Source organism: Nematolebias whitei, chromosome 12, assembly GCF_014905685.2.
Source record: "Nematolebias whitei isolate Nwh7 chromosome 12, NemWhi1, whole genome shotgun sequence".
NCBI classification, from domain to species: domain Eukaryota; kingdom Metazoa; phylum Chordata; class Actinopteri; order Cyprinodontiformes; family Rivulidae; genus Nematolebias; species Nematolebias whitei.
Window position 1 is genome coordinate 16,382,004 of NC_056509.1, and position 24,442 is coordinate 16,406,445.

Below are 24,442 nucleotides of genomic sequence, written 5' to 3' on the forward strand. Positions count from 1 at the left end.
AAAAAAAGAAAAGCTCAACTGAAAGGATCAGATTTTTCTCACCTCCATCAGAGTTCTCTGGATCTCTCTGTCAGCCGAAGTTCCCTCAGAGAAACGACGACCGCCTACAGGAAACACAGCAGACCTCATGAGACTCACTTCTACACAGAGCTGCACAAACGTTCATGACAGGTGGAGAAACACTGAGAATTAAGAATCGTTCATAAATACAGCACCTTGAAGACAACTTCATCCTCCTTGAACTTTCCCACATTTGATCACGTTAAACCCAGAACTTCAGAGTATTTTACAGATCAACAGAAAGTAGAACAAAACTGAAGGGGAATGAAAATAATACATGCTTTTTAAAAATAAAAGTCTGAAAGGTGTGGCAAACATTTGTATTTAACAGTAAAGCAGCAAAGAAGTCCCATGATGACTCTGGAGGAGCTGCAGATCCACAGCTCAGGTGGGACAATCTGTCCACAGGACAAACATCAGTCCTGAACTCAAGAAATCTGTCAAGAATTCAGTTCAGTTTATTTATGTAGCACAAAGTCACAACAGAAGTTGTCTCAGGGCACTGAACAGAAACATTCATATATAAAATAATAATTTAACATTATTTATCTGAAGAGCAGACTGCTTTGAATTTAACACCATCACAGAACTGTCGTCTTGAGCAAGCATGAAGGCGACAGTGGAAAGAAAAAACTCCCTCATGAGGAAGAAACCTTTAGCAGAACCAGACTCAGGACAAGTGGTCATCTGTTTCAACTGGTTGGGTTTAGTAGGAACAGATACACAATGGCAGGTCAAGAATCACGTTAAAATAGAAATAGTATCAAATGAAAACTATTCAATTTTAACAATTCATTTAAGGAAATGAGGTCAATTTGTCCTCTAGTAGTTTAAGCTTAAGTCTGCATGACAAGCCGACCCTAACTATAGGATTTATCAAAAAGGAAAGTCTTAAGCCCAGTTTTAAAACTGGATAATGTGTCAGCCTCACGGACAGAAACTGGAAGTTGGTTCCACAAGAGAGGAGCCTGATAACTGAAGGATCTGTCTCCCATTCTGTTTTTGTAAATTCTAGGAACCACAAGTAAACCTGCAGCGAAGTGCTCTGTTAGGAAAATATGGGACAGGGAGCCAATGGAGAGAAACTAAAACTGGAGAAATATGATCTCTCCTACTAACTCCAGTTAAGACTCTGGCAGCAGCATTTTGGATTAAATTAAGATGTTTTAAAGAAGTACTTGGGCACCCAGATAACAAACCATTGCAATAGTCCAGTCTAGACGTGACAAATGCATGAACCAGTTTTTCTGCATCATTTTTAGACAAGATGTTTTTAATTTTAGTGATATTACGCAGGTGGAAGAAGGCAGTTCTAGTAACGTTTTTAATGTGGGGGATAAAAGACATGTCCTGATCAAAAGTAACACCAAGATTTTTAACATTAGAGCTGGAGGACAGATTAATGCCTTCTAAGGAGGGAGAAAGACTGAAAAAATAATTCCTAAGGTGCTCAGGTCCAAAAACCAAAACCTCAGTCTTGTCTGTGTTCAACAGGAGAAAATTTAGGGTCATCCAGGTTTTTATGTCTTTAAGACATGCTTGTAGTCCAAGTAGCTGATTGGATCCATTGGGTTTAATGGACAAGAAAACAGAAGAAGTTCTGTTTGCAGTTTGACACAAACCATGGAAGGACACAGTAACTATAAACGCTCCCCATGACCTTGAACACACCACCCCCACTGTGAAACATGGTGGTAGCAGCATCATGCTGTGGAGATGCTTCAGTTGGAACAGAGAACCAGGTCAGAGCTGACGTGAACATGGAGCTAAATACAGGACAGTCCTGGAAGAAACCCTGTTAGAGGCTGCTGGAGACCAGTCTGAGGATCACCTTCCAGCAGGACAAAGACCTGAAACATCCAACCACATCTACAGTGGAGTGGGTCACATCAGAACATGTTCATGTTAGAACGGTTCAGTCTGAGTCTAGACGTAAATCCAGCTGAGAATCTGTGGAACAACCTGAAAACTGCTGATCATCAAACGCTCCATCCAGTCTGACTGAGCAGCTGCTGATCTGCAGACAACAAGTTTCAGGAGCTGGAAGAGACAAATCCCAAGACCCACAGCTAAAAGTTGTTCTACAAAGGAGGCCTGAATACAAATACACGCCACACTCTTAAGATGTTTAGTAGTGAAACATGTTAAAAACATGGATCAGTTTTCTTCCGCCTCACAGTTAAGCTTTACTTTTGGCAGTCTGTCATAAAACGTCCCGGATAAACACTTTGAAGTTTGACACAATGTGAAAAACGTGAAAAAGTTCAAGTATGAAGACTGAAAGAGTTTCTATTTAATGTTTTTAAGCCGCAGCACTGTGGTGCAGTTGGTGGAGCTGTTGACTCTCAGCAAGGTGGTTGCTGGATCAAATCCCAGCTGGGGGCCTTTCTGGGTGGAGTTTGCATGTTCTCTCTGTGCATGTGTGGGTTTTCTTCAGGTACTCCATTTTCCTCCCACAGACCAAAAACATGCATGTTAGCTCACTGGTAACTCTAAATTGTCCCTAGGTGTGAGAGTGAGTGGCTGTTTGTCTCATTTGTCTCTATGTTTCTAAAGAAGAATCAATAAACAAACAGCACCTGTGCCTTTTGAACACTCAGCTCACAAAGTTAAAGCTTGACAAACAGATTTCAGAGAACAGCAGCTTCTACGTTCCTCCTGAGAAGAGACCATCTCCCCTCACTCCACTCCTGTTACTGATGAGCTGTATGAGCCCAACTCTGTGTCAGTGTGACGCTCTTTAATAAAACAGCTAGTAAATATTTGTTGATGAATAAAGATCAAAGCGTAAAGCTGTCACTTGATTAAAAACACAGGAGGAACACGAGCTCCTCCTCCTCACCTATAGCATCGATCTCATCCATGAAGATGATGCACGGCTGGTGGTCCCTGGCGTAGTTAAACATCTCTCTGATGAGCCGCGCACTCTCACCAATGTACTTGTCTACGATGGAGCTGGACACCACCTGCAACACACACACACCGTGAGTGACCGGTGGTAGAGAAGGAGGAAACCCACCATGATGGGGCTGTGACACCCACCTTCAGGAAGTTACAGTCCAGCTGACTGGCCACGGCTCGAGCAAGCAGAGTTTTTCCAGTTCCTGTTTCACAAATAAACTTTTATTTTGAAACAAGGTCTGTTTTAATTAAGATTAGTATATAAACACTTCGGTGATGAACCTCAGTGTGTCTCTATAATGATAAAAACAATGTTCACCCCTTGTAATGGGAACAGCTACATACCTGGGGGTCCATAAAGCAGGCAGCCTTTGGGGGGGATGATGCCCACCCTCTGAAAGAGCTCAGGGTTCGTCAGAGGCAGCTCAATCACCTGCCAGTCAAATTCAGAACGTTTTAGAGCTCAGAAAACAAAAACCAGCCGCAAGGCTGCACATTAGACAACTTGTTTGATATCATTTAATTTTGTGACGAACGCCAGTTTTCCTCACTCCTCACCTTCTCTCGATCATCCAAACCAGATGTGGGCATCAAGGCCTACACCTGGTTGTGATGATAAAGGCTTTGACTGAATGCAGTCTGAGATGTTTGAGATGTTCAGACTGGTCTTACTGTGTGATGATGGTAAATTTGTGATACAGTGTCCACATCTAATTTAGATGTATTTTATTGTGAAAGGGCACCAATTTGTGTTGTATATCTGCTGTCCAAACATGACCAGTTAAATCCCCTCAGAAACTTCACAAAGTCCTTAAAACGAGCTCCAGTGTCGCACCTCTCTGAGCTCACGGATTTGTTCAGACAGTCCTCCGATCTCGGAGTAGGAGACGCTGCCTGGGTCTTCATGGGACATGTTGTAGACCAGAGGATCCACCTCCCTGGGGAGGTACCTGAAACACAACACAAACAATCTATACACGCTCTACATGAACACAAAAACATTTGTGTATCCAAGTACTTTTCAAACATTTCTACCTTTAAGAACATCAAGAACATTGCAACAAATGTTTGTTCTGCACAAAGTTAAACCATCTGGTGACCACTTGAATTTTACTGATCTGATCAAGAAACGAGCAGCAGACTTCTTCAGCTGGTTGACTGTAGAACAACCAGCAGTGAATCGTGTCTCACCTCATGATGGTGAGCGTGGTCATGTCCAGAGCCACCCTGGTGCCGGGCTTCAGCTGGGACTTGTCCAACTAGAACCAGAAAACACACCTGAGCACCAAAACCCACAAGCAGCCTCGGCTTCAATGGTTCTTTGGAGGGAAAACAGGCAGCTGATTCTTTTCACACTTTCACACAAAACAGCTTCAACACAAAATGACATAAAATACTACAGAAACAAGCGGAACACCGATGTCCCCCAACACTGAGGGACTTGAATGGTGAACGTTTGTACGGTAGTTTTCGAGATAAGTGTTTTTCTGGACTAGAATTGAACAGAGAATGTAAGTAACCCTTAATGTTTTTGCTGCAAGATGTTCAAGTGGATAGGAGTTAAGCCCCCAATAGACCCCCAGTATACACCTGCATATGTCTGTCTGCGGAAGTACACGCGTAGGGCATGTCCGCGCAAAGATCAATTTTTACGACAACGTACGTGGTGTCGCACAATAAACTGCCCGATGACGGACTGTTTTGTATGCGACACCAATGTATTAAATTCCTCTTCTTCATCCCTGATCTGGTATAACAGCCTTTTATGTTCTATTTCGTATAGGCTTCGCCCTTTAAGGCTGTCGCTGGTGGGTTTTATCCCGTCATGCAAAGCATTACACTGAAAAGTTTAGTCCACGCCCACCTGCTGTGTGGGCCCCACCCGGTCCGTATAAATTACGTTAAGAGCGGGTAATCGGCTCCCAATTTTCTTCAGCAAGCTAATAGCAATGACCTTCAACAAGATGTCCAGCTCCAACACCAGCCGCCTGTGTCCGTCCTGCAAGACCGGCTACTTGCTCAGTTTTGACCGGCACGACACTTGCGAAGGATGCCTGGGTCCCCGCCACGTCGCCCACGCCTCCTCCTGCCGCCTCTGTGACGACCTTCCTCCGGAGGAAAGGCAGAGGAGAGCAGCCTTGTTTAAGGCTAACGTCGAGGACTGCCTGTCCATGGCGGGAGAATGTTCGCTGGACGATGCGATCGACTTATTCGACGCCGGTTCTCAGAGCGAATCGGATGGTTCCTCTGGGACAGGCGATGTCAGCAGCAGCCCCGATGCTCGCTCCCTCCCAGAGAGAGTAGTGTTGGAATGAGGGGGGGCGAGCGGATGCTAAACCCCTCCGGGCTTTCCCGCCTCAACGGCCACATCGCTCCCTGCCGTTGGTGCCCTCCTCTCGAAGCTGCCCAACATTATCCGGGAAGCTGCTGACATGAAGGCACTTTCCGTCCCTCTCCTCCCCCCGCCCAGATCGGATTATCTAGCGGGAAGGTTTGGCTCCACTCCGGCTCGCCGTCCTGATCCCATCTGGCCTCTGTTTCCAGTGGTGGTGTTCTACTGGAACGAGGCTGCGGCCGGTCCTGGTAAATTGAGAGCGCCCATCTCCACTTTCGCTCCATCACCAGAGTGGAGGGGTTCACAGAGTGGAACTTTCCCTTGGTACCCCCCCGGAGCCGAGCCTGGCGGAAGCTTTCGGAGCGAAGCTGTCCAGGTTGGAGCAGTTTCCCATCCCTCCTGGGAAACATGACCAGACGGTGACTATGCTCTCCAATCGAGCTCACCAGTGTGCGTTTCAGGCAGCCGCAGCAAACAACAACGTGGCGCTGTTGGCGTACAGCGTGTCCAAGAGGCTGGAGGCCGCAGATCTGCCTGAGGTGACCAAGAGCTACCTTTGCAAGGCGTCTGATGTCATCCTCAACATGTGTGCCTCTTCTGCGGTCTGCCTGTCCCGAATTGCAGCGTGGATGACGATGATTCAGAGATCCACCTGGCTCCGTCATTGCCAGAAAAACTGCACAGAGACCTGATGGAGGGCCCCATCACGACGGACGCGCTGTTCGGGAGCAGTTTCAAGGCCATACTGGAAAACTCGAAAAAGTCGGAGGAGGTGTCAGAGACTGTGCGCCACCTCATCAAGCCGCGCGTCTCATCCCGCCCCCCGGCCCGCTGGAAGGATCGTCGTGAGCAGAGACCGCAACAACGTTCCACGGCCGCAGCAGCGTCGTCTCGCTCCGCTCCACCGCCAGCCCTGCCCGTCAGAGACCAGCCTGCGGCCTCACATAAATATGAGACCGCAGGACGGGTCCAGTGAGAGACCTTGCTCTCAGCAAGAGCAGCACGTGCCTCACCGAAGTAAACGCGTGCTTCCGCGGCGCTTGCAGCCTTCACTCAAACGGCATGGCGTTGATGAAGGCACGCTCGCCCGCTCACATCAGCATAAACGTGAGACCGCTGAACGAGCCCAGTAATGAAACTCCCTCCCAGCAGGAGCGGTGCGCGCCCCACCGAAAAAAATGCGTGCTCCCACGGTGCTTGCAGCCTTCACTCAATCGGCACGGCGTTGATGAAGGTGCGCTCACCGCTTCTCAGCGCTCGCCCGCTCAAGTCAGCATAAATGTGAGACCACAAAGCGAGCCCAGTTAAGGACCTCGCTCTCGGCAGGAGCGACACGCGTCTCACCGCAGTGGTGTCAAACGCATGCTCCCGCGGCGTCAACAGTTTTCACACGCCTCTCCTAAACACACGCCTGTCCACATGGACATGAATGTGGACCTGCAGTCCGAGCGCAGCACACAGGCGCGCTCAGAGCCCTTTTGAGGAAGCCTTACCTTGGGTCATGCGGAACACACTCCCACGGTATATGTTGGCGGTCGAGGCGGTGGACTGGCTGACATCCGTAGAAAACATGACGCATCACCTAAACGCGCGCCCACTCCACGAACGTTACGCGGAGTGGCTGCGAACATGCTCGCCAGACAGATGGATGACCAGGTTGTTAAGCAGGGGTTACATGCTACAATTTGCAGCCCGACCCCCTCCGTTCGGAGGAGTGTTAGAGACGGTCCTGTCATCACATGACCAAGTCTCATCCCTAAATGCAGAAATCCAAGAACTTCTGGTAAAAGAGGTGATCTCCAGGGTTCCCAACGGAGAGGAAAACACAGGTTTTTACTCAAGTTACTTCCTGGTTCCAAAATGGACCGGAGGAACGAGACAGATTTTGGACCCGTCAGTTTTCAACAAGGCTATCATGGACAGACCGTTTCACATGTTGACAACCACACAACTGTTGGACAACATCCAGAGAAACGACTGGTTTGTTTCCATCAATCTGAAAGACACCTACTTCCACATACCGATCATCCCAAAACACAGAAAATTTCTGTGCTTCTCCTTTCAAGGGATGCAGTATCAGTACAACAGGCTGTCGTTCGGGTATTCCCTCGTGCCTTGTACGTTCTCAAAGTGTGTAGAGACGGCCCTGCAACCGTTACACAGAGCAGGGATGAGAGTTTTGTTTTACCTGGACGACCTGCTGCTGCTGTCACGCTCCAGATGGGAAGCTGCGATGCAGGCTCAGGTGTTGACATCACACCTGTTAAATCTGGGCTTCACCATAAATTGGAAGAAAAGCTCGATTCTCCCGGCCCAGACGATTGTTTATCTGGGAGTGGAGCTAAACTCGACCACCATGAGGGCTCATTTATCACAGATGAGAATCGATGCTCTAAGAGTCCAGCTCCGCCACGTAAGACCGGGCAGAGTAGTAACAGCTGTTTCTGTCATGAAACTGTTAGGAACGATGTCGTCAGCTCACACAGTGGTCCCGCTGGGTTTACTACACATGAGACACCTCCAGAGATGGTTTGCTCGTCTGCGCGTGGATCCGGTAAAACAAAAGAGACGGATGATCACTGTTCCTGAGAACAAACCTCCAACACTGGGAAAACACCCTGGTTCTGTCGGAGGGAGTCCCCGTCAGCAGACCTACGTCACACGTGTCAGTCTTCACAGATGTGCCGTTGTCAGGTTGGGGGGGGACATGCCTATCTCGAGCTGTAGGGGCGCTGTGGCCCCATCACACAACAGCTCATATAAATGTTCTGGAGTGTCGCGCGGTTCTGAACATGATTCAACACTTTGCTCCTTTGCTGTGCTGCAGAATCAACATGTTTTGATTCACACAGACAACAAGGTGACTGCTGCTTACATAAACCGGCAGGGGGATGTGCGCTCAGCCCAAATGTTATACATTGCGAGAAAACTACTTTGTTGGGCACACCAAAATCTGCTCTCCATCAGAGCAGTGTACATCTCCGGTGTAAACAAAGGGGCAGATGTGATGTCCAGGGGCGGTCCACGTCACGGGGACTGGACCGTCCATCCAGATCTGATGGCCCAGACGTGGCAGAAATTTGGCAAAGCAGCTGTGGACCTGTTTGCGACACGCGAAAACGTTCAGTATCAACTATGGTTCTCACTGAGCCCGCGAGATGAACCACCGCTGGGGGTTGACGCATTTGCTCACAGCCCATGGCCCAAAACGCTTATTTACGCGTTCCCCCCACCTCCTCTGATTTTATGGTTTTTGAACCGAGTTCAGGAGGAGGGATTGACAGCTCTCCTGGTGGCTCCCGAGCGCGTGAACCCACCATGGTTCCCAGTTCTACAACACCTGTTATTGGGGTGCCCGTGGAAACTGCCGTGGAGGGAGGACGCTCTCCTCCAGGTGGGAGGAGCGATCAGGAGTTACCCAGAAATAGGCTAGCACCTGTGGGTCTGGCTGCTGAGCGGATCCGCTTAGAGAGGATGGGTCTCCCACAAGATGTAGTGCGCCCAATCCAGGATTCACATGCTGCATCTACCACAGCGCTGTACACATCAAAGTGGGCAGCTTTTCAGCGCTGGTGTACAGAGAAAGGTGTAGAGGCCAAGTCATGTCCACTAGGCGACATGCTGTCTTTTCTGCAGCAGCTGATGGACAGAAATTTGGCGTTCAGCACAATTAAAACGTACGCTGCAGCCATCTCTTCCTGTCTCGAAGGCTTCGGGGACAGAACAGCTTTTAATCATCCGCTGATTAAGCGTTTTTTAAAAGGTGTACAAAGACGCAGGCCTGTTTCACGCCCACAAGTTCCACAGTGGGATTTAACGCTGGTCTTGCAAGCCCTGATCAAAGCTCCATTTGAGCCTCTGGATCAGGTTCCACTTAAATTCTTGTCTCTTAAAATAGCCCTGCTGCTGGCTTTAACATCCGCTAAGAGAGTGAGTGATTTATCTGCCCTCTCTGTTGCGCCGTCATGTCTCAGAATTCAGGCTGACGGCAGCTCAGCTGATCTAAGACCAAATCCAGCTTTTATGCCTAAAAACATCACAAGCTCTTTTAAATCAAGAGCGATATCGTTGGAGGGGTTCCCCCCCACAAATCAGAAGAAGAAGCATCTTTCCATCTTCTCTGTCCTGTGCGGGCGTTGACGTGTTACACAGCTGCAATGCGTCAAACTCAACAACATTTGTTTGTGCATTAGAGAGATGCATCTGAAGGCCGCCAGTTATCCACCCAGCGCTGGTCACACTGATGTGTGAGGCCATTTCTGAAGCCTACAGAGCATCAGATTTAGAGCCTCCTGATAACCTCAGGGTGCACTCGACCAGAGGTATCGCATCTTCGACTGCTTTACATGATGGTATGACAATATGATATTTGCACTGCGGCCGCGTGGTCAACACCCTGTTCATTTATTCACTTTATCTACGTGATGTGACGGCTCATTCCATTACACATTCTGTACTTGGTGTTCTAACAGAATGAATATTGTTGTTTCATGGAACCCCGTTTAAACTCACATCTGACTGCATGCATTACAATGTGAGATGTTATCAGTCACAAGTTGTGACTGTTATTTTGGTTCTATTGTCACTAATCAGTTCATGACTATTGTTACCAATCAGTTCATTTGATTAATAATTAGTTCACTTGTTATTATTAATCTGTTCATACTGTTCAGCCGTGAACCGGTTGGTTCATGGCCCCTTTTTCAGCATCTTCCCTCCCCATTGAAACTTTCCGGGGCGTTCATGCTTTGTCAGAACGCATAGTTACACAGCATGCGTCTGTGCATGGTACACATAATTACGCAACTCATAATTACGCACATGGAGAGCTGTGACAAGACGTTTTTTGGGCAAGCTTCCGCTTCATATGGTGTTCGAATGGACCCAGTGAGGCGAGGACCGCATCCGCCCTTAACCCACCAGCGACAGCCTTAAAGGGCGAAGCCTATACGAAATAGAACGTTGGTTACGTACTGTAACCCCAGATTCTATGACTATAGGCGTAGCCCTTTAAGCGTCGGGCCTCACTGGCTCCTAAATGGCTGAAGAAAAAGCTATTTGGGAGCCCATTACCCGCTCTTAACGTAATTTATACGGACCAGGTGGGGCCCACACAGCAGGTGGGCGTGGACTAAACTTTTCAGTGTAATGCTTTGCATGACGGGATAAAACCCACCAGCAACAGCCTTAAAGGGCTACGCCTTTACTCAGAATCTGGGGTTACAGTACGTAACCAACGTTTTTTTGCCAAGAGACAAGTGATCTCTTCCTCCTCCGTTGATGTCATGACTGAAATGGTGAGAAATTAAAGAATTTGTCACGAGCGAATCAAAATCAGGTCCAGCGTGGCTGCAGGAGGGTCTGGAGATTTCCTGGTGGTCTGGTCTCGTGTGGGCTGCAGGGCCAGTGCTCCCTGTTTTTTTTTTTTGTTTGTTTTTTTTAGAACTTTTTATTAACAACATATAAACACAGAACACCGCTGCGGCTGGGGCTACGAGCTCTCGTTTTTATTTATTTTTTGACCCGTCAATCAATCCAGCAGGCACGTCAGCAAATTACCAATCGACGAACTCAATTTGTCCCAAAGGTAAACGCCCCTTGTCTGCAGAGCTGCTCTGCAGCCGCTCAGGGTGGACACTCGAGCATGAAGTCTCAACCCTGTGCACACATAAGCACAGTGCACACAGTTTCTGCGCAGCTGACAGGACATGAGAGTATACTGGAGCCTTTACACTGTGGAGAAGAACAGAGGAAGTGTCTGTCCCACCCCCTCCAACCAGCGCGGAATGACAGATCCTGGTGAGTGGAAGGAGCAACGATGGAGCCAGAGTGTTACCAATGGAGAAGAGTTGCATTAGGGCCTTAAAAATCCAACCTGGTCCGAGCCCATAGGCATTGGGTCCGAGCCTGATCCAACCGCACTAATTAACTTTAATTACAGGCCTGAACCCGAAGAAAAATCCGACATGGATGGACTGTACTTATATAGCGCCTTTCTAGCTGATCAAGATACTCAGAGCTCTTTACAACGATCTGTGCCTCATTTACCCATTCATACAGCACTCTACTAGATCTCTACAAAGCTAATTGAACAAATCATTCTAAAGAGACTAATCAGAGCTTTATCACGTTCATACACTGATAGGACACACATCGGAGGCAGTGAGGGAGGGGGTCAGTGTCTTGCCCAGGGACACTTCAGCATGCAACTGCTGGTGGATTCGAACCCCCAGCTCTTGCATTGGAGGACGACTGCTCTAACCACTCAGCCACAGCCGCCCAGCCATGTTATTTTAATTAAGCTTTACTGTTTTTGTAAGCAAATCATTTTGACATGATAGTTTTAAAAACATATTTCAAAGAAAGGAAGACATAAGATTTCTTGTTTCAACAAATGGGAAACGAATAGCCTAAAATAAAATCAACTCTAAAGATAGGCTATTATACAGATGAAAAATACATTTTTAGAGCAAAATTATTTGGAAAAATATAAAACAAGGCTATTTTAATTTAGATATAAAAGAAAGTTGTGCAAAATTAAGCTCAGTCATGCTGTCGCTGACGACGGAGCGATTTAACGTACACCCGCACTACACAGAGTAAAACTGGTGTGCATAAAAAAAAGGCCTACATTCTACAACAATGCTTATGCTAATACTTTAATACACAAAATATCTATAACAAATAAAACCAGTGCATACCTTTTTGTCATCAACTACCAGTTTAAAATGGTTCCAGACCTCAGATTTTGCACTGTGCAGGTTTTGAAGAGTGAGTTCTCCTGTTTTTAGCTTTTGTTTAATACTTTCCAGCTCCATTATGTCACTTGTTGTGGGTCAATTGCCAATCCTCAGATGTGTGATAAGAGCAAAGGGTGGGCGGGGCCACATGTGCAATTGTTGCACCATGCACCAGCGTTACTCTCTCTTTTCACAGTCTGATTAACTTTTGCACTTTATTTTACTTTTTTCTCCTCCTCTACAAGTAGATGAACACAATTTTATATCATGCATTCTTATTTAGCTTTCTTTGTGTTTTATGATTCGTAAAACTGCAGGACAGAAGCCCGAGCTCGACCCATCCCGTCCATCAAGCACAGAATTTTGGCCCGACCCGAATTTTGGGTCAGGCCATAAAGTGCAACTCTACAATAGAGGCCTTGGCCACATTAGCTAAATAAATTAATCTTTGGCCACCTCAGTTATTTTGAGGAAACAAACTTTTAAGCAATATAAAAACTAAAAAGCACATTTTCCTGAAATGACTGCGGTGGCCAGTTTGTTTGATTGCATACATACAGAGAGGAAAATAAGTATTTGAACAACCTGCGACTTTGCAAGTTCTCCCATGTAGAAATCATGGAGGGGTGTGAAATTTTCATCTTAGGTGCATGTCCACTGTGAGAGACATAATCTAACAAAAAAAATCCGGAAATCCCAATGTATGATTTTTTAAAATAATTTATTTGTGTTACTGCTGCAAATAAGTATTTAAACAGCAGCCAATCAGCAACAATTCTGGCCCTCAAAGACCTGTTAGTCCGCCTCTAAAAAGTCCACCTCCACTTATTATTCTAAATTAGAAGCACCTGTTTGAGGTCCGTAGCTGCATAAAGACACCTGTCCACCCCACACAATCAGTAAGACTCCAACTACTAACATGGCTAAGACCAAAGAGCTGTCCAAAGACACCAGTGACAACATTGTAGACCTCCACAAGGCTGGAAAGGCTACGGGGGAATTGCCAAGCAGCTTGCTGAAAAAAGATCAACTGTTGAAGCAATTATTAGAAAATGGAAGAAGCTAAACATGACTGTCAATCTCCCTCGGACTGGGGCTCCATGCAAGATCTCACCTCGTGGCGTTTCAATGATCCTAAGAAAGGTGAGGAATCAGCCCAGAACTACACGGGAGGAGCTGGTCAATGACCTGAAGAGAGCTGGCACCACTGGTTCCAAGGTTACTGTGGGTAATACACTAAGACGTCATAGTTTAAAATCATGCAAGGCACGGAAGGTTCCCCTGCTTAAATCAGCACACGTCCAGGCCCGTCGTAAGTTTGTCCATGACAATTTGGATGATCCAGAGGAGTCATGGGAGAAAGTTCTGTGGTCAGATGAGACCAAAATAGAACATTTTGATCTTAATTCCACTCGCCATGTTTGGAGGACGAAGAATGATGAGTACCATCCCCAAAACACCGTCCCTACTGTGAAGCATGGGGGTGGAAGCATCATGCTATGGGGGTGTTTTTCTGCACATGGGACAGGACGACTGCACTGTATTAAGAAGAGGATGACTGGGCCATTTATTAGGAGTATTTGGGGAACAACCTCCTTCCCTCAGTCAGAGCATTTAAGATGGGTCGTGGCTGGGTCTTCAAACATGACAATGACCCGAAGCACACAGCCAGGAGAACCAAGGAGTGGCTCCGTAAGAAGCATATCAAGGTTCTGGAGTGGCCTAGCCAGTCTCCAGACCTAAACCCTATAGAAAATCTTTGGAGGGAGCTCAAACTCCGTGTTTCTCAGTGACAGCCCAGAAACCTGGTTGATCTAGAGAAGATCTGTGGAGGAATGGGCCAATATCCCTGCTGCAGTAAACCTGGTGAAACACTACAGGAAACCTTTGACCTCTGTAACTGCAAACAAAGACTACTGTACCAAATATTAACATTGATTTTTACAGGTGTTTAAATACTTATTTACAACAGTAACACACAAATAAATTATTAAAAAAATCATACATTGTGATTTCCAGATTATTATTTTTTTAGATTGTTTCACAGTGGACATGTACCTAAGATGAAAATATCAGACCTTTCCATGATTTCTACGTGGGAGAACTTGCAAAGTCGCAGGGTGTTCAAATACTTATTTTCCTCACTGTATATGTATAAATATATGTATACAGTGTTCCCCTAAACATTAGGAGGACACCCCACCCTGTTAACAGAAGCAAGCGCCCTACCGAAATGTCTTTCACCCACAGCTCCCCCCACCCAACCCCGCAACGACTATCGCTCCGCAACAAATAAATACCTGAATACTGCATAAAGTGCTGAATAATTTAGAGCTGGTCTAAAAGTCGGTGTGACTGAAGCGCAGTGGCTTTAATGACGTACCTGTCTGCGACACCCCACCACATATCGAGGACCATTAGTGGCCTTTACAATGACTGCAATGAAAGAGACAAAACACACTGTCACGTGTCGAACGGCAACAAATACATTGGTTTTACAGTTAAGGTTAGGAATCAATATCAAAAATCCTGATCTTTAACAAATTAATTTTATACTTTTTTCAACACATTGTTTCTCCTACCGTTCTACAAGTAGGGCGCCCCACCCTGTCAACAGAACCGAGCGGTCTGCGTATTGAAATGTCCTTTACCCACAACTCTCCAGACTGGTGAACCTCTGCTCATTTTTACTTCTGAGAGATTCAGGCTTTGTTACACCCAATCATCCAACTGACCTGTTGGCAAAGCGCTCCACCTGTTTTCTGACTGTTTTTCATCCTTTTATTGTCCTGTCTTTATTATTATTACGTCCTGTTGTCATAATCTTTTATTTTAAAAAAGTTTCAAAATCCCACTTTTAACAACTGTTATGTTTACTATGTTCCACTGTAAGTAAAATATGGGTTTACAGATTTGCGCATCAATGCATGGTTTGAATTTAAATGTTTCACCAAGTCCCAACCTTTTCAGATTTATGGTTATAAAATGAGCTCACGTCGCTACATGTGGAGAACAGTTCTGAGTTAACTTACATTTCTCCTCTGTGAGTTGTTTCAGCACCTCTCCAACAATCTGCAGAGAGAAAACTTGTAAAGTCAGAATAAAACAGATCGTGTTCGGTTTGTTTACAGATTTTACTGATTTCAACCAGTCCACCAAATATAAATCAGCTATAATGAAAAAAACAGTGCTGTTGGTTTTAAATAACCCTCTCTGTGATGCTCAGTTTAACAGTGTTTGTTTAAAAGTGTGCAGACACTTAAGATGAGGGCACACTGCCTGTTAGACAGCCAGCTGTGCAGCACGGTTTAGAACGGTCAATTAAAAATAATAATTTTTGTTTGCATGGCTAGCAAAACTATAGTGCAGTCTGTGCGTAGTATAAAAAAAAAACCCAACATGTAGTAGAAGGGCAGCACAGTGGTGCAGTTGGTAGAGCTGTTGCCTCTCAGTGAGAAGGTTGCTGGTTCAAATCCCAACCGGGGGCCTTTATGGGTGGAGTTTCCATGTTCTCTCCGTGCATGCGTGGGTTTTCTCCAGGTTCTCCAGTTTCCTCCCACAGACCAAAAACATGCATGTTAGACTGATTGGTAACTCTGAATTGTCTCTAGGTGAGTGAGAGAGTGAATGGTTGTTTGTCTCTATGTGTCCCTGTGATGGACTTTAGACCTGACCAGGGTGTCCTCCGCCTCTCACACTGTGATGGCTGGACATGGGCACCAGTAACCCCTGCAACCCGAGTAGTAAGAAGCGGATAAAGATAATGGATGGATGCACTAGAAGTTCAGAACATCAGCAGACGGACTTGTCAAAAGGGGAAGAGAAAAAAACGTTCAAGCATTCTGCTGCTGAAAACTCCTTTGAACAGAAACAAGATCTCAGCTGTTGTGTGTGTTGATGTGACAACAACAGATCAGGTGTGTGTGAGGTCACACCAACATTCAGGGTGATCAGAACTGGACCAGCACAGACTGAGGTTCATCTGTTTGTGTAGAAGAATGTAAGACATGAAAAATGACAGGTCTCAGATGATATTCTGACTAACATTTTCACCACTGTAACAATTTTTTTTGAGTATTATGATTCTAAATCATTTTGTAAATGAATTTATGTTTTGTTTTCTGATATGTGAACATTAACTGACCAAGCTTGCTGCTTTTTATTTCAGATTTATATCCTTGTGTTGACGTGCATAAAGATGTGGACGTAATTTGAATTTTCATTTTAAACAGACAAATCAGCAAAAGATAATCAGTTTTTATTATAAACTATTAAATGTAAGAAAACTCTTTTACTTTTAGGTAACCCCCAAAAGGTCCAGAAGCTTTATCCATCCATCCATTATCTTTACCCGCTTATTCCATTTTGGGTCATGGGGGTCGCTGGTGCCCAAGTCCAGCGATCACTGTGCGAGGGGCGGGGTACACCCTGGACGGGTCGCAAGTCCATCACAGGGACACATAGAGATAAACGAGACAAACAACCATTCACTCTCTCATTCACACTTAGGGACAATTTAGAGTTACCAATCAGCCTAACATGCATGTTTTTGGTCTGTGGGAGGAAACCGGAGTACCCGGAGAAAACCCACGCATGCACGGAGAGAACATGCAAACTCCACCCAGGAGGCCCCTGGACCGGGGTTTGAACCAAGGACCTGCTCGCTGAGGGCCAGTTGCGCCACCGTGCTGCCTGTCCAGAAGCTTTAAACCAGGGCTATTCAACTAAATTGCTCAGAGGGCACAGTTACTGAAAGCCAGTAGCTCAGGGGCTGGACATGCAGCAGTCATTGTCATTAATTAAGTTTGTTTTATGGTTTCAAATCTAGTTATATTTAAAAAATGAACCCATTGGTGGGCCAAACTGAGCTCATCCGTGGGCCTGATTTGGCCCCTGGGCCACCAGTTGAATAGCTCTACTGTAAACTATAAATCCAAGTAGGATGTCTGCTCAGCATTAAAGGCTCTTTGTCCCAACAAACAAATTAAAAAGATGAAGTTGTTTTTGGCTTTAAGCAGATAATTACTGAAAGGACATATTAATACACTGATAAATGTCTCAAACTGGCCCCACATTTCATCACTTAACCTCATTTTTAAAAACATTTTCCAGGAAAGCATGTCTGCAAGCCCTACCAACAAATTCACACACCCAGCTCTCTGAATAACACACTGATGGCAACACTTTAAACTACCCTAAACACACCTGGATACAGGTGCATTTTAATGTATAAAGTATATACAATATGAAATTGAGCCACTTTATTGAAAACCTGACAGAAACATAACTTAAGACACCCCTCCCATCCACCCAGGGCATTGGTCTCAAGACAGTCTGCATAGAGCCAATAAAATCAAAAGAGACAACTCACACCCACAATATGGACTGTTTACTCTGTTGACCTCTGGCAGAAGGTACAGCAGCCTGAGGACCAGAACCACAAGGTTCTGCAAAAGTTTCATCTAGGGGTGCACTGATAAATTGGCCGGACGATTATTTATCGGCCCCGATTTCCTTAATTTTGGGAGATCAGCGATTGGTCAATACTTACATGAGAAACCAATTTTTTTTTTTGTAGTTTTAACAACAATTGTCTGAACTTCGTTTATATTTCAGAGCACTACCTCATGGCCAGTTAAAACAAGTTTGTATTATTTCTAGGATATTGTTCAAGGGTATGTTTTTCAATAACATAAGATTGGAAAATTGAAGGTGCATTTTGACCTTCTAACACCTGACAGTGTTGCTTATAAAACAAAATCGTATCGGCAGCAGGTCAGGCTTTTTAGAAATTGGTGATCGGCCAGAAAATTGCAATTGATGCACTCTTACTTTCATCCCACGAGATATCAGACAGCTGAACTCAGGTCACTAATGAAGTGACCACAAGAGCAAACACACACACAGACATTCCTAAACACCAAAGTCTATAAAATTCATGTAAATTATGTACTCTTACACTGCTGAGAAGAAATTAAACAAAAATTCATTCAATTTTGCTTAGTGAACTGTACAATTTTGAATGACAAAGTTTATATTTATTTATTATTATTATAACTTCTGTCCTTAACAACTCATTTCCGGGAGCTTTGCTAGTTTCTGATGGCTTGAATACTTAATGATAATCTAAATTATTCTACAATCTGACATGTTGATCGAGGACAGAAGAACAAACATGTTATTTACCTGTCCAACACTCTGCAAAGCCTTCAGGTCATTCTCTGATTTCTCGTACTGTTTGGTTTGTTCTCTCAGCTGCTCTCTCACTGCTCAGCAAAAACACACAGGAGATAATCTTGACAAAGATACTGTACAAAGCAGGTAAACACACAGTTTAAATCATGCTGTCTGCTAGCAGTAGTTAGCATAACATCCTCAGTTACACACGAGTCTAAACCATGATTTGTACATGTTAACGACATTATTGTTGAATTTTAAACAACTACATGTTTACTCTAATAAAGTTGCAACAAATGTCCAGATTCAGAGGACTGACTGTCTTCTCTTCGGTGAAAATGCAAACTGCATGACAAAGCACAAGTTAGCTGACGAGCTAGCTAATGCGGTGGTTTCAATTAGAGCCACGCGATCAGACCATATTGAATATTCCTTTATATTGTAAAATAATTAAAAAAAAACATATATGTATATATATTACGTTCTTTCAATCGTCCGTCAACTTCTTTGTGTTCCAATAGTTTTTTCCTATAATCTTGCAACGCTTTTTCTCTTGAGTCCGCCATGACGCTTCAATGAACGATGAATTGTCTACGTCACTTCCTCCCCCTGTTTCCGGTAAACGGGGGTTTGCAACCAGTTTACAGAGGCTTTACCGTCATCTGTTGGACTGGAAGATAATGGACAATACCGCTGAGAGAGGCAGGAAACCCTATGTAAAATCCTCCGAGACCGCGGGGTGGCGGAATAACCAGTTTATTACCGAAGAAGAAGAAAAAGGAAGATGGCGGCGGACGGAGTTGGCAGCCGGCAGGGCTGAGGTAGCTGTAGAGTTACAACTTACACCAGTCAGTCAGTAAATATACTGTTTGTCAGCAAAGCGCCTCCCTCACGCTGTTTACCCTGCTTGGTAGAACAACGAGCACTGATGGCGCTCCTTTATAGCCTGTTATGGCGGTTCCTGCTGGTTCTGGTTCGCTTTAAGAGAGCGGTTGTTTCCTGGCTACAAATCCGACTTCGGAGCTGGAGAGGCCGCCTCTGGGAGGGAACCATCACCGCCCTGCTAATGCCGGTAGCTGTGTCCGAGTTCCCGGAGTATCAGAAGAAGACACATCCGAACGTTAATGTTGACCCGGTCAGGGGGAACCGAGCTGACAGCAGCCGGGCTCGGTGGCTGTCAGACGGCCGGTCTCTGGAGAAGCTGCCGGCCCACATCGGCTTGATGGTGGCCGAGGAGGAGCTGAGCTTTCCGGACGTCGCTAAGCTGGTGGTGTGGTGTATGGCTGTCGGTGTGTCCTGGGTCAGCGTCTACGATAACCACGGTAATCTGAGCTTTATGACATGTTTCTGCTATTACCTGTCAGAGTGAGTTGTTGTTTTAAACTTTACGTCAAATTGTAGCAATAAATGACATGTGAAGTGTTCACTCACCACGTTCAGAGACGTTCAGGTGTCTCTGATCAATTAATCCTGACCACAACAGTTACTTCCGGATAATGACCTGTGATGATTGACCTGTGATGATTGACCTGTGATGACTGACCTGTGATGATTGACCTGTGATGACTGACCTGTGATGACTGACCTGTGATGACTGACCTGTGATGACTGACCTGTGATGACTGACCTGTGATGATTGACCTGTGATGTTCGGTCATGTCAAGTTACTTCAGTTTGTTTTACATTTGGACAGCTCAGCAGTGACTGGTCAGTTTCCATCCAAATTAAAACTTAAGGATTGGACTGAAGTACATCTAGTTGTTGTTAATATGCGTTTTTAATTGTCTGAAGGATTCTATCAACTATTTTTTTTATCTTGATTAATCAAAATGACTACTTAAATTTCAAACAGCAAAATGAATGCCTTTGTTTTTGTTTATTTTATCTTTAACAGTCAATATTGGTATTTAAGGTGTACTACAAAATAAAATCCAAGCAAAGATTTGTGAATTCAAGTATAAAATAAAGGCTGAAATGTCCAACTCCAGTGAGGGAAGGCCTCGTCCTCATGGGAGCTCAGAGAAAGAACGATGTTTGATTTATTGGACTTATCCAGGGGTAGACCTGAGGAAAACGTCCAGGTTGTCCAGCGATAACCTCTTGACAGAATCAGGTTTTCTGCCAAAAATATTGTTGCCTGCAACATTTATAATAAAGAACGTCAAAAATGTCAAGAAAAGCATAATTTAACATGTATATTAAACTAAACAAAGTTTACTATGTGTAAATATTCTCAGTCAACCATCTTGTGGATGACTTGGAGTTTCCAAGTTACTGAGTGTCAAACTCTTTCAGCTGGAGGAGAACTTCCTCATTCTCTTCCTCATCATCAGACTTTGCAAGCGAGGCGCTCTCAGTGTAAAGGCTCAGGGATTACAGCAGAAAAATGTTTTGACTGGAACTTTTTCTACACCTGGAAGTTACCTAAACACCCCCAACACAATTTTTCTTCCCTTCAGGTGACTTCTTAAAGGTTTGACAGAAAGAGGATAATACTGTACTGTGTACATGACCTTAGTAAAAGTACTCAGTATACTGTGTACATGTAGGCCTGTTGCAATAAACAATAAATCAATTAATCGCATGATAAATGAAAATTATCAACCTCATTTATCAGCTTTATCGTTTCTTCATGTCTCTCTCTTTCTACTGAAGACACTGGATGACAAACACCGGTGCTCTTCACTGACCCCCCCCCCCCCCTTTAAAATCCATTTTAACCGTCCAAAATCGTGTATTTGGATCGTTAAAAGCAGCTAAGCTGAGAAGCTAAGCTAACAGGCCGACCTCAGGAAAATACCTCTGTCTTGTTGAAGCTCCAAAATTCACAGTTGAAATCCGTGCCTTCGTCTAAAAAGTTATTTTTCTCTGCAAAAAGAAGCTGAGAACTTGTTTACTGTTTTTTTTTATTAAAAACTTTGAGTGAAAAATGCTATGCTAAAGAGCTCAAACCACACCGAGTGCCCGCCATTTTGAGAACCGAAAAACAGCAACGAGAGACAGCCCAAGTCACGTCAAGGGGCCTCCCTCCCATTTTTCTTAAGAGACGCTGCTCGCTCCCTCACTGGCCATCCTTCAATTCAAACAGTCTTATACTGCCATCCAGTGGTCAAAAAGATACTACACATAAAAATTAACCAACATTTCTTCTTCAATTTGGATCAAATTCATCCTGTGTACACAACCTTAGTAAAAGTACTCAGTATACTGTGTACATTACCTTAGTAAAAGTACACAGTATACTGTGTACATGACCTTGGTAAAAGCACTAAAATTAAAATTTAGAAAGGAACATTAAACCCAGTCAGTTTCCCTCTAATTAATGTGACCAAAACATCTGCCTTTGAATCAAGCAAACAAAGACCCTAATGACCTCCAGGAGGGAGGGGAAGAAGATTAATCTGCATGGAAATTTAGCTGCATAATCTAAAGTATCTCTGTTGCAGCTCCACAGTCTCCAGTTCTGATATGAGACAGCTCCTTGGGTAAGAAGCAACATTTCTTCTGCCACAGACTAAAAGTCTTGTTGCTTTGTTTTTTAAAACCTTTTTTTTTTATTTCACATGTGTGAAAGGTTGTGTACCTTCTTAATCGTTTGAAACCAGGGCTTAGGTTGACCAGTTAAAAGAAATGTCTCCATCTTTTTTATACATTTTCTTTAATTTTGAACAAGTCAAAGTTTCTTTATTTGTTGTTCCACCACAAATGAAATTGTGTACACTGGGTCCCATTTACATCCAAAAAAGTATAAATTGTAAAGAAAAACAGTAACAATGTCTAAAATATGAACTAAGATGCTAAACAAATGATAGTACAAAACAATACGCCGAACAACAGCAGCACAAACATGAGTCTGTGTGAGCAGATGAGTACGAATGAACACAGTATCATGAAATAAATCAGCAGCATGAGATCAGCAGCACATATCAACAAACAACGTGGCATTACAGTGATTTTTTTCACAGTGATGATTCTGGTTAGGGATTCATGAGTCTAACTAGCTATGTTTACATGTGCCAAATTTTTTGACCCAATTGAAATGTTTTCAGATTAAATAATTCAAATGTATCATTTACATGGGCACAATCTGTTCATGACGAGTGTTTACAGGCAGCGGGCTTTGTTCTGAACAGAAGTACTGACATATGCACAGTGGTAAACTCTCCTTAAAAAAACACAGAAGAAGAAGTTCTACTTCCGGTTTACTTCAGTGATGAACGTAAACAAACCTGAGCACCCAAAATGGACCCGCAACAGGTTTTAATGACTGTGGAGACGTTACTGCACTCCCTGACTGAGCTGCAGGTAATACAGATCATTTTGAGCTCTTTCAAAGTTTCTAGTCGAAATGTTGTCGCTCACCGACCAGTTTTGCTTCCCCAACATGCTAATATTATTAGCATTAGCCAGGCGGAAATGGCAAAGTTGCACATGTGCAGTCAGGTCGTTTCGTTCTGATCACATATTATTTCCGATCACGCCGAATAAACAAAAATTAACCCGAACGGGACGTTTACATGACGCATTTTTATTCTGAATGGCCGTTTGATCCAATTACTTATGTCCATGTAAACATAGCTACTGCCTCAGGGTAGAAGCTGTTCCTCAGTCTAGTGGTTCTACACTTAATGCTCCTCAACCTCCTTCCTGAGGGGAGCGGGGCAAAAAGTGTGTGTGCTGGATGAGTGGGGTCCTTCATGATGCAGGTGGCCCTCTTCCTACATCTGGAGGTGTAGATGTCTGTGATGGTGGGGAGACTGACTCCGACAGTCTTCTGTGCAGCCTTCACCACTCTCTGCAAAGCTTTTCTTTCTGCAGCTGTGCAGCCTCCATGCCACACGTTGATGCTGGAGCACAGGATGCTCTCCACTGCACACCTGTAGAAGGAGGTGAGGACTGAGCTTCCCACTCCAGCTCGTCTCACCTGCCTGAGGAAGTAGAGTCTCTGATGAGCTTTCTTGATCAGGCTGGTGGTGTTGTTGCTCCAGCTGAGGTTGTCATTCAGGTGCACACCCAAGTACTTGTAGGTGGAGACCGCTTCCACCGCAGATCCTCGGTGTGTTTGTTCCGTCTGAAGTCCACAACAGTCTCCTTCGTCTTCTTCACATTGATGTGAAGGTTGTTCTTCCTGTACCAGCTCTCCAGGTGTTTCACCTCCTGCCAGTAGCTGGACTCATCGTTGTTTATGGTGCATCCCACCACCGCTGTATCATCTGCAAACTTTACAATGTGACATCCTGGATGCGTAGGTGCACAGTCATATGTGAGCAGCGTGAACTCAACACACAGCCCTGGGGGAGCCCGTGCTGAGGGTTATGGTGGAGGAGAAGTCATGGATCTTCACAGATTATGGTCTGTTTGTTAAGAAGTCCAGGACCCAGTTGCATATGAAGGGGCTTAGTCCAAGTCTGAGTAGTGTGTCCACCAGGGTTTGGGGGATCATGGTGTTGAAGGCAGACATGAAGTCCACAAAGAGCATATGGACGTAGGAGTCCTTCTGTTCCTGGTGGGTGAGAGCAGTGTGGACCACAGAGGAGGTGGCATCCTCTGTTGATCGATTCTTGCTGTATGCGTACTGGTGTGGGTCCTCGTTGATAATGATGGTTATTTTGATGTGGGTCATGGCCAGTTTTCAGGCAGGTGAGGACTGTTGCCAGCGTGAGGGAGGAGTTAAAGATGCTGGCCAGCACCTCATAGAGCTGATCGGCACAGTCTTTCAGCACCTTACCCAGGATGTTGGCTTTGGCCCTCTTAATACCAGCAACCAGCTCTTTCCTTGTCCTTCTCAGCTCCTGTGAGTTGCCAGACCTGAAGGCAGTGTTCCTGGCTTCCAGCAGGGTGTGAACCTCTGCATTTAGCCAGGGCTTCTGTTTTGGATAGCTCTTAACATTTGTGATGGTGGTGATGTCATCAGCACACTTGCTAATGTAACCCAGGTCTGAGGATGTATACAGTAGTCCCTCGTGTATCACGGGTGTTGGGAACCACGTCCACCCATAATAAGTGAAAAACCACAAAGTAGGGATTCAGTAGTGCAAGTTCAGTAAAATTTGTCATGACATGTGCCAGACTGCAATCACACTCATCACCTGTTACTCCCAATCTCCCTCCTTAAATAAATAATTTTAATTTAAATACTGTAACATTTTAAATAAACTCTAAAAAAAAGTTCAATCTGGTCCTCTGGACATTCCAAAAAAAAAAAAAAAAAAAAAAAAAAAAAAAAAAT

General features: G+C 44.7%; 2 protein-coding genes across 2 annotated transcripts in view; one reads left to right on the forward strand and one right to left on the reverse strand.

Annotated features, from left to right (window-relative positions):
• Nucleotides 1-18,824, reverse strand: part of psmc6 (proteasome 26S subunit, ATPase 6) — a 22,691-nt gene extending 3,867 nt beyond the window's left edge. The window contains exons 1-10 of the mRNA XM_037685286.1: nt 18,695-18,824; nt 18,223-18,302; nt 15,069-15,108; nt 14,420-14,472; nt 4,153-4,220; nt 3,797-3,911; nt 3,307-3,394; nt 3,103-3,164; nt 2,903-3,026; nt 43-104 (exon numbers count right to left, since the gene is read on the reverse strand). Of these exons, the coding sequence (XP_037541214.1) occupies nt 43-104; nt 2,903-3,026; nt 3,103-3,164; nt 3,307-3,394; nt 3,797-3,911; nt 4,153-4,220; nt 14,420-14,472; nt 15,069-15,108; nt 18,223-18,302; nt 18,695-18,779 (777 nt within the window). The 5' untranslated portion in view covers nt 18,780-18,824. The remainder of the gene's footprint in view (nt 1-42; nt 105-2,902; nt 3,027-3,102; nt 3,165-3,306; nt 3,395-3,796; nt 3,912-4,152; nt 4,221-14,419; nt 14,473-15,068; nt 15,109-18,222; nt 18,303-18,694) is intronic.
• A 317-nt stretch (nt 18,825-19,141) lies between these two features.
• nus1 (NUS1 dehydrodolichyl diphosphate synthase subunit) overlaps nt 19,142-24,442 on the forward strand; it is a 13,868-nt gene continuing 8,567 nt past the window's right edge. The window contains exon 1 of the mRNA XM_037685287.1: nt 19,142-19,535. Within this exon, the coding sequence (XP_037541215.1) occupies nt 19,142-19,535 (394 nt within the window). The remainder of the gene's footprint in view (nt 19,536-24,442) is intronic.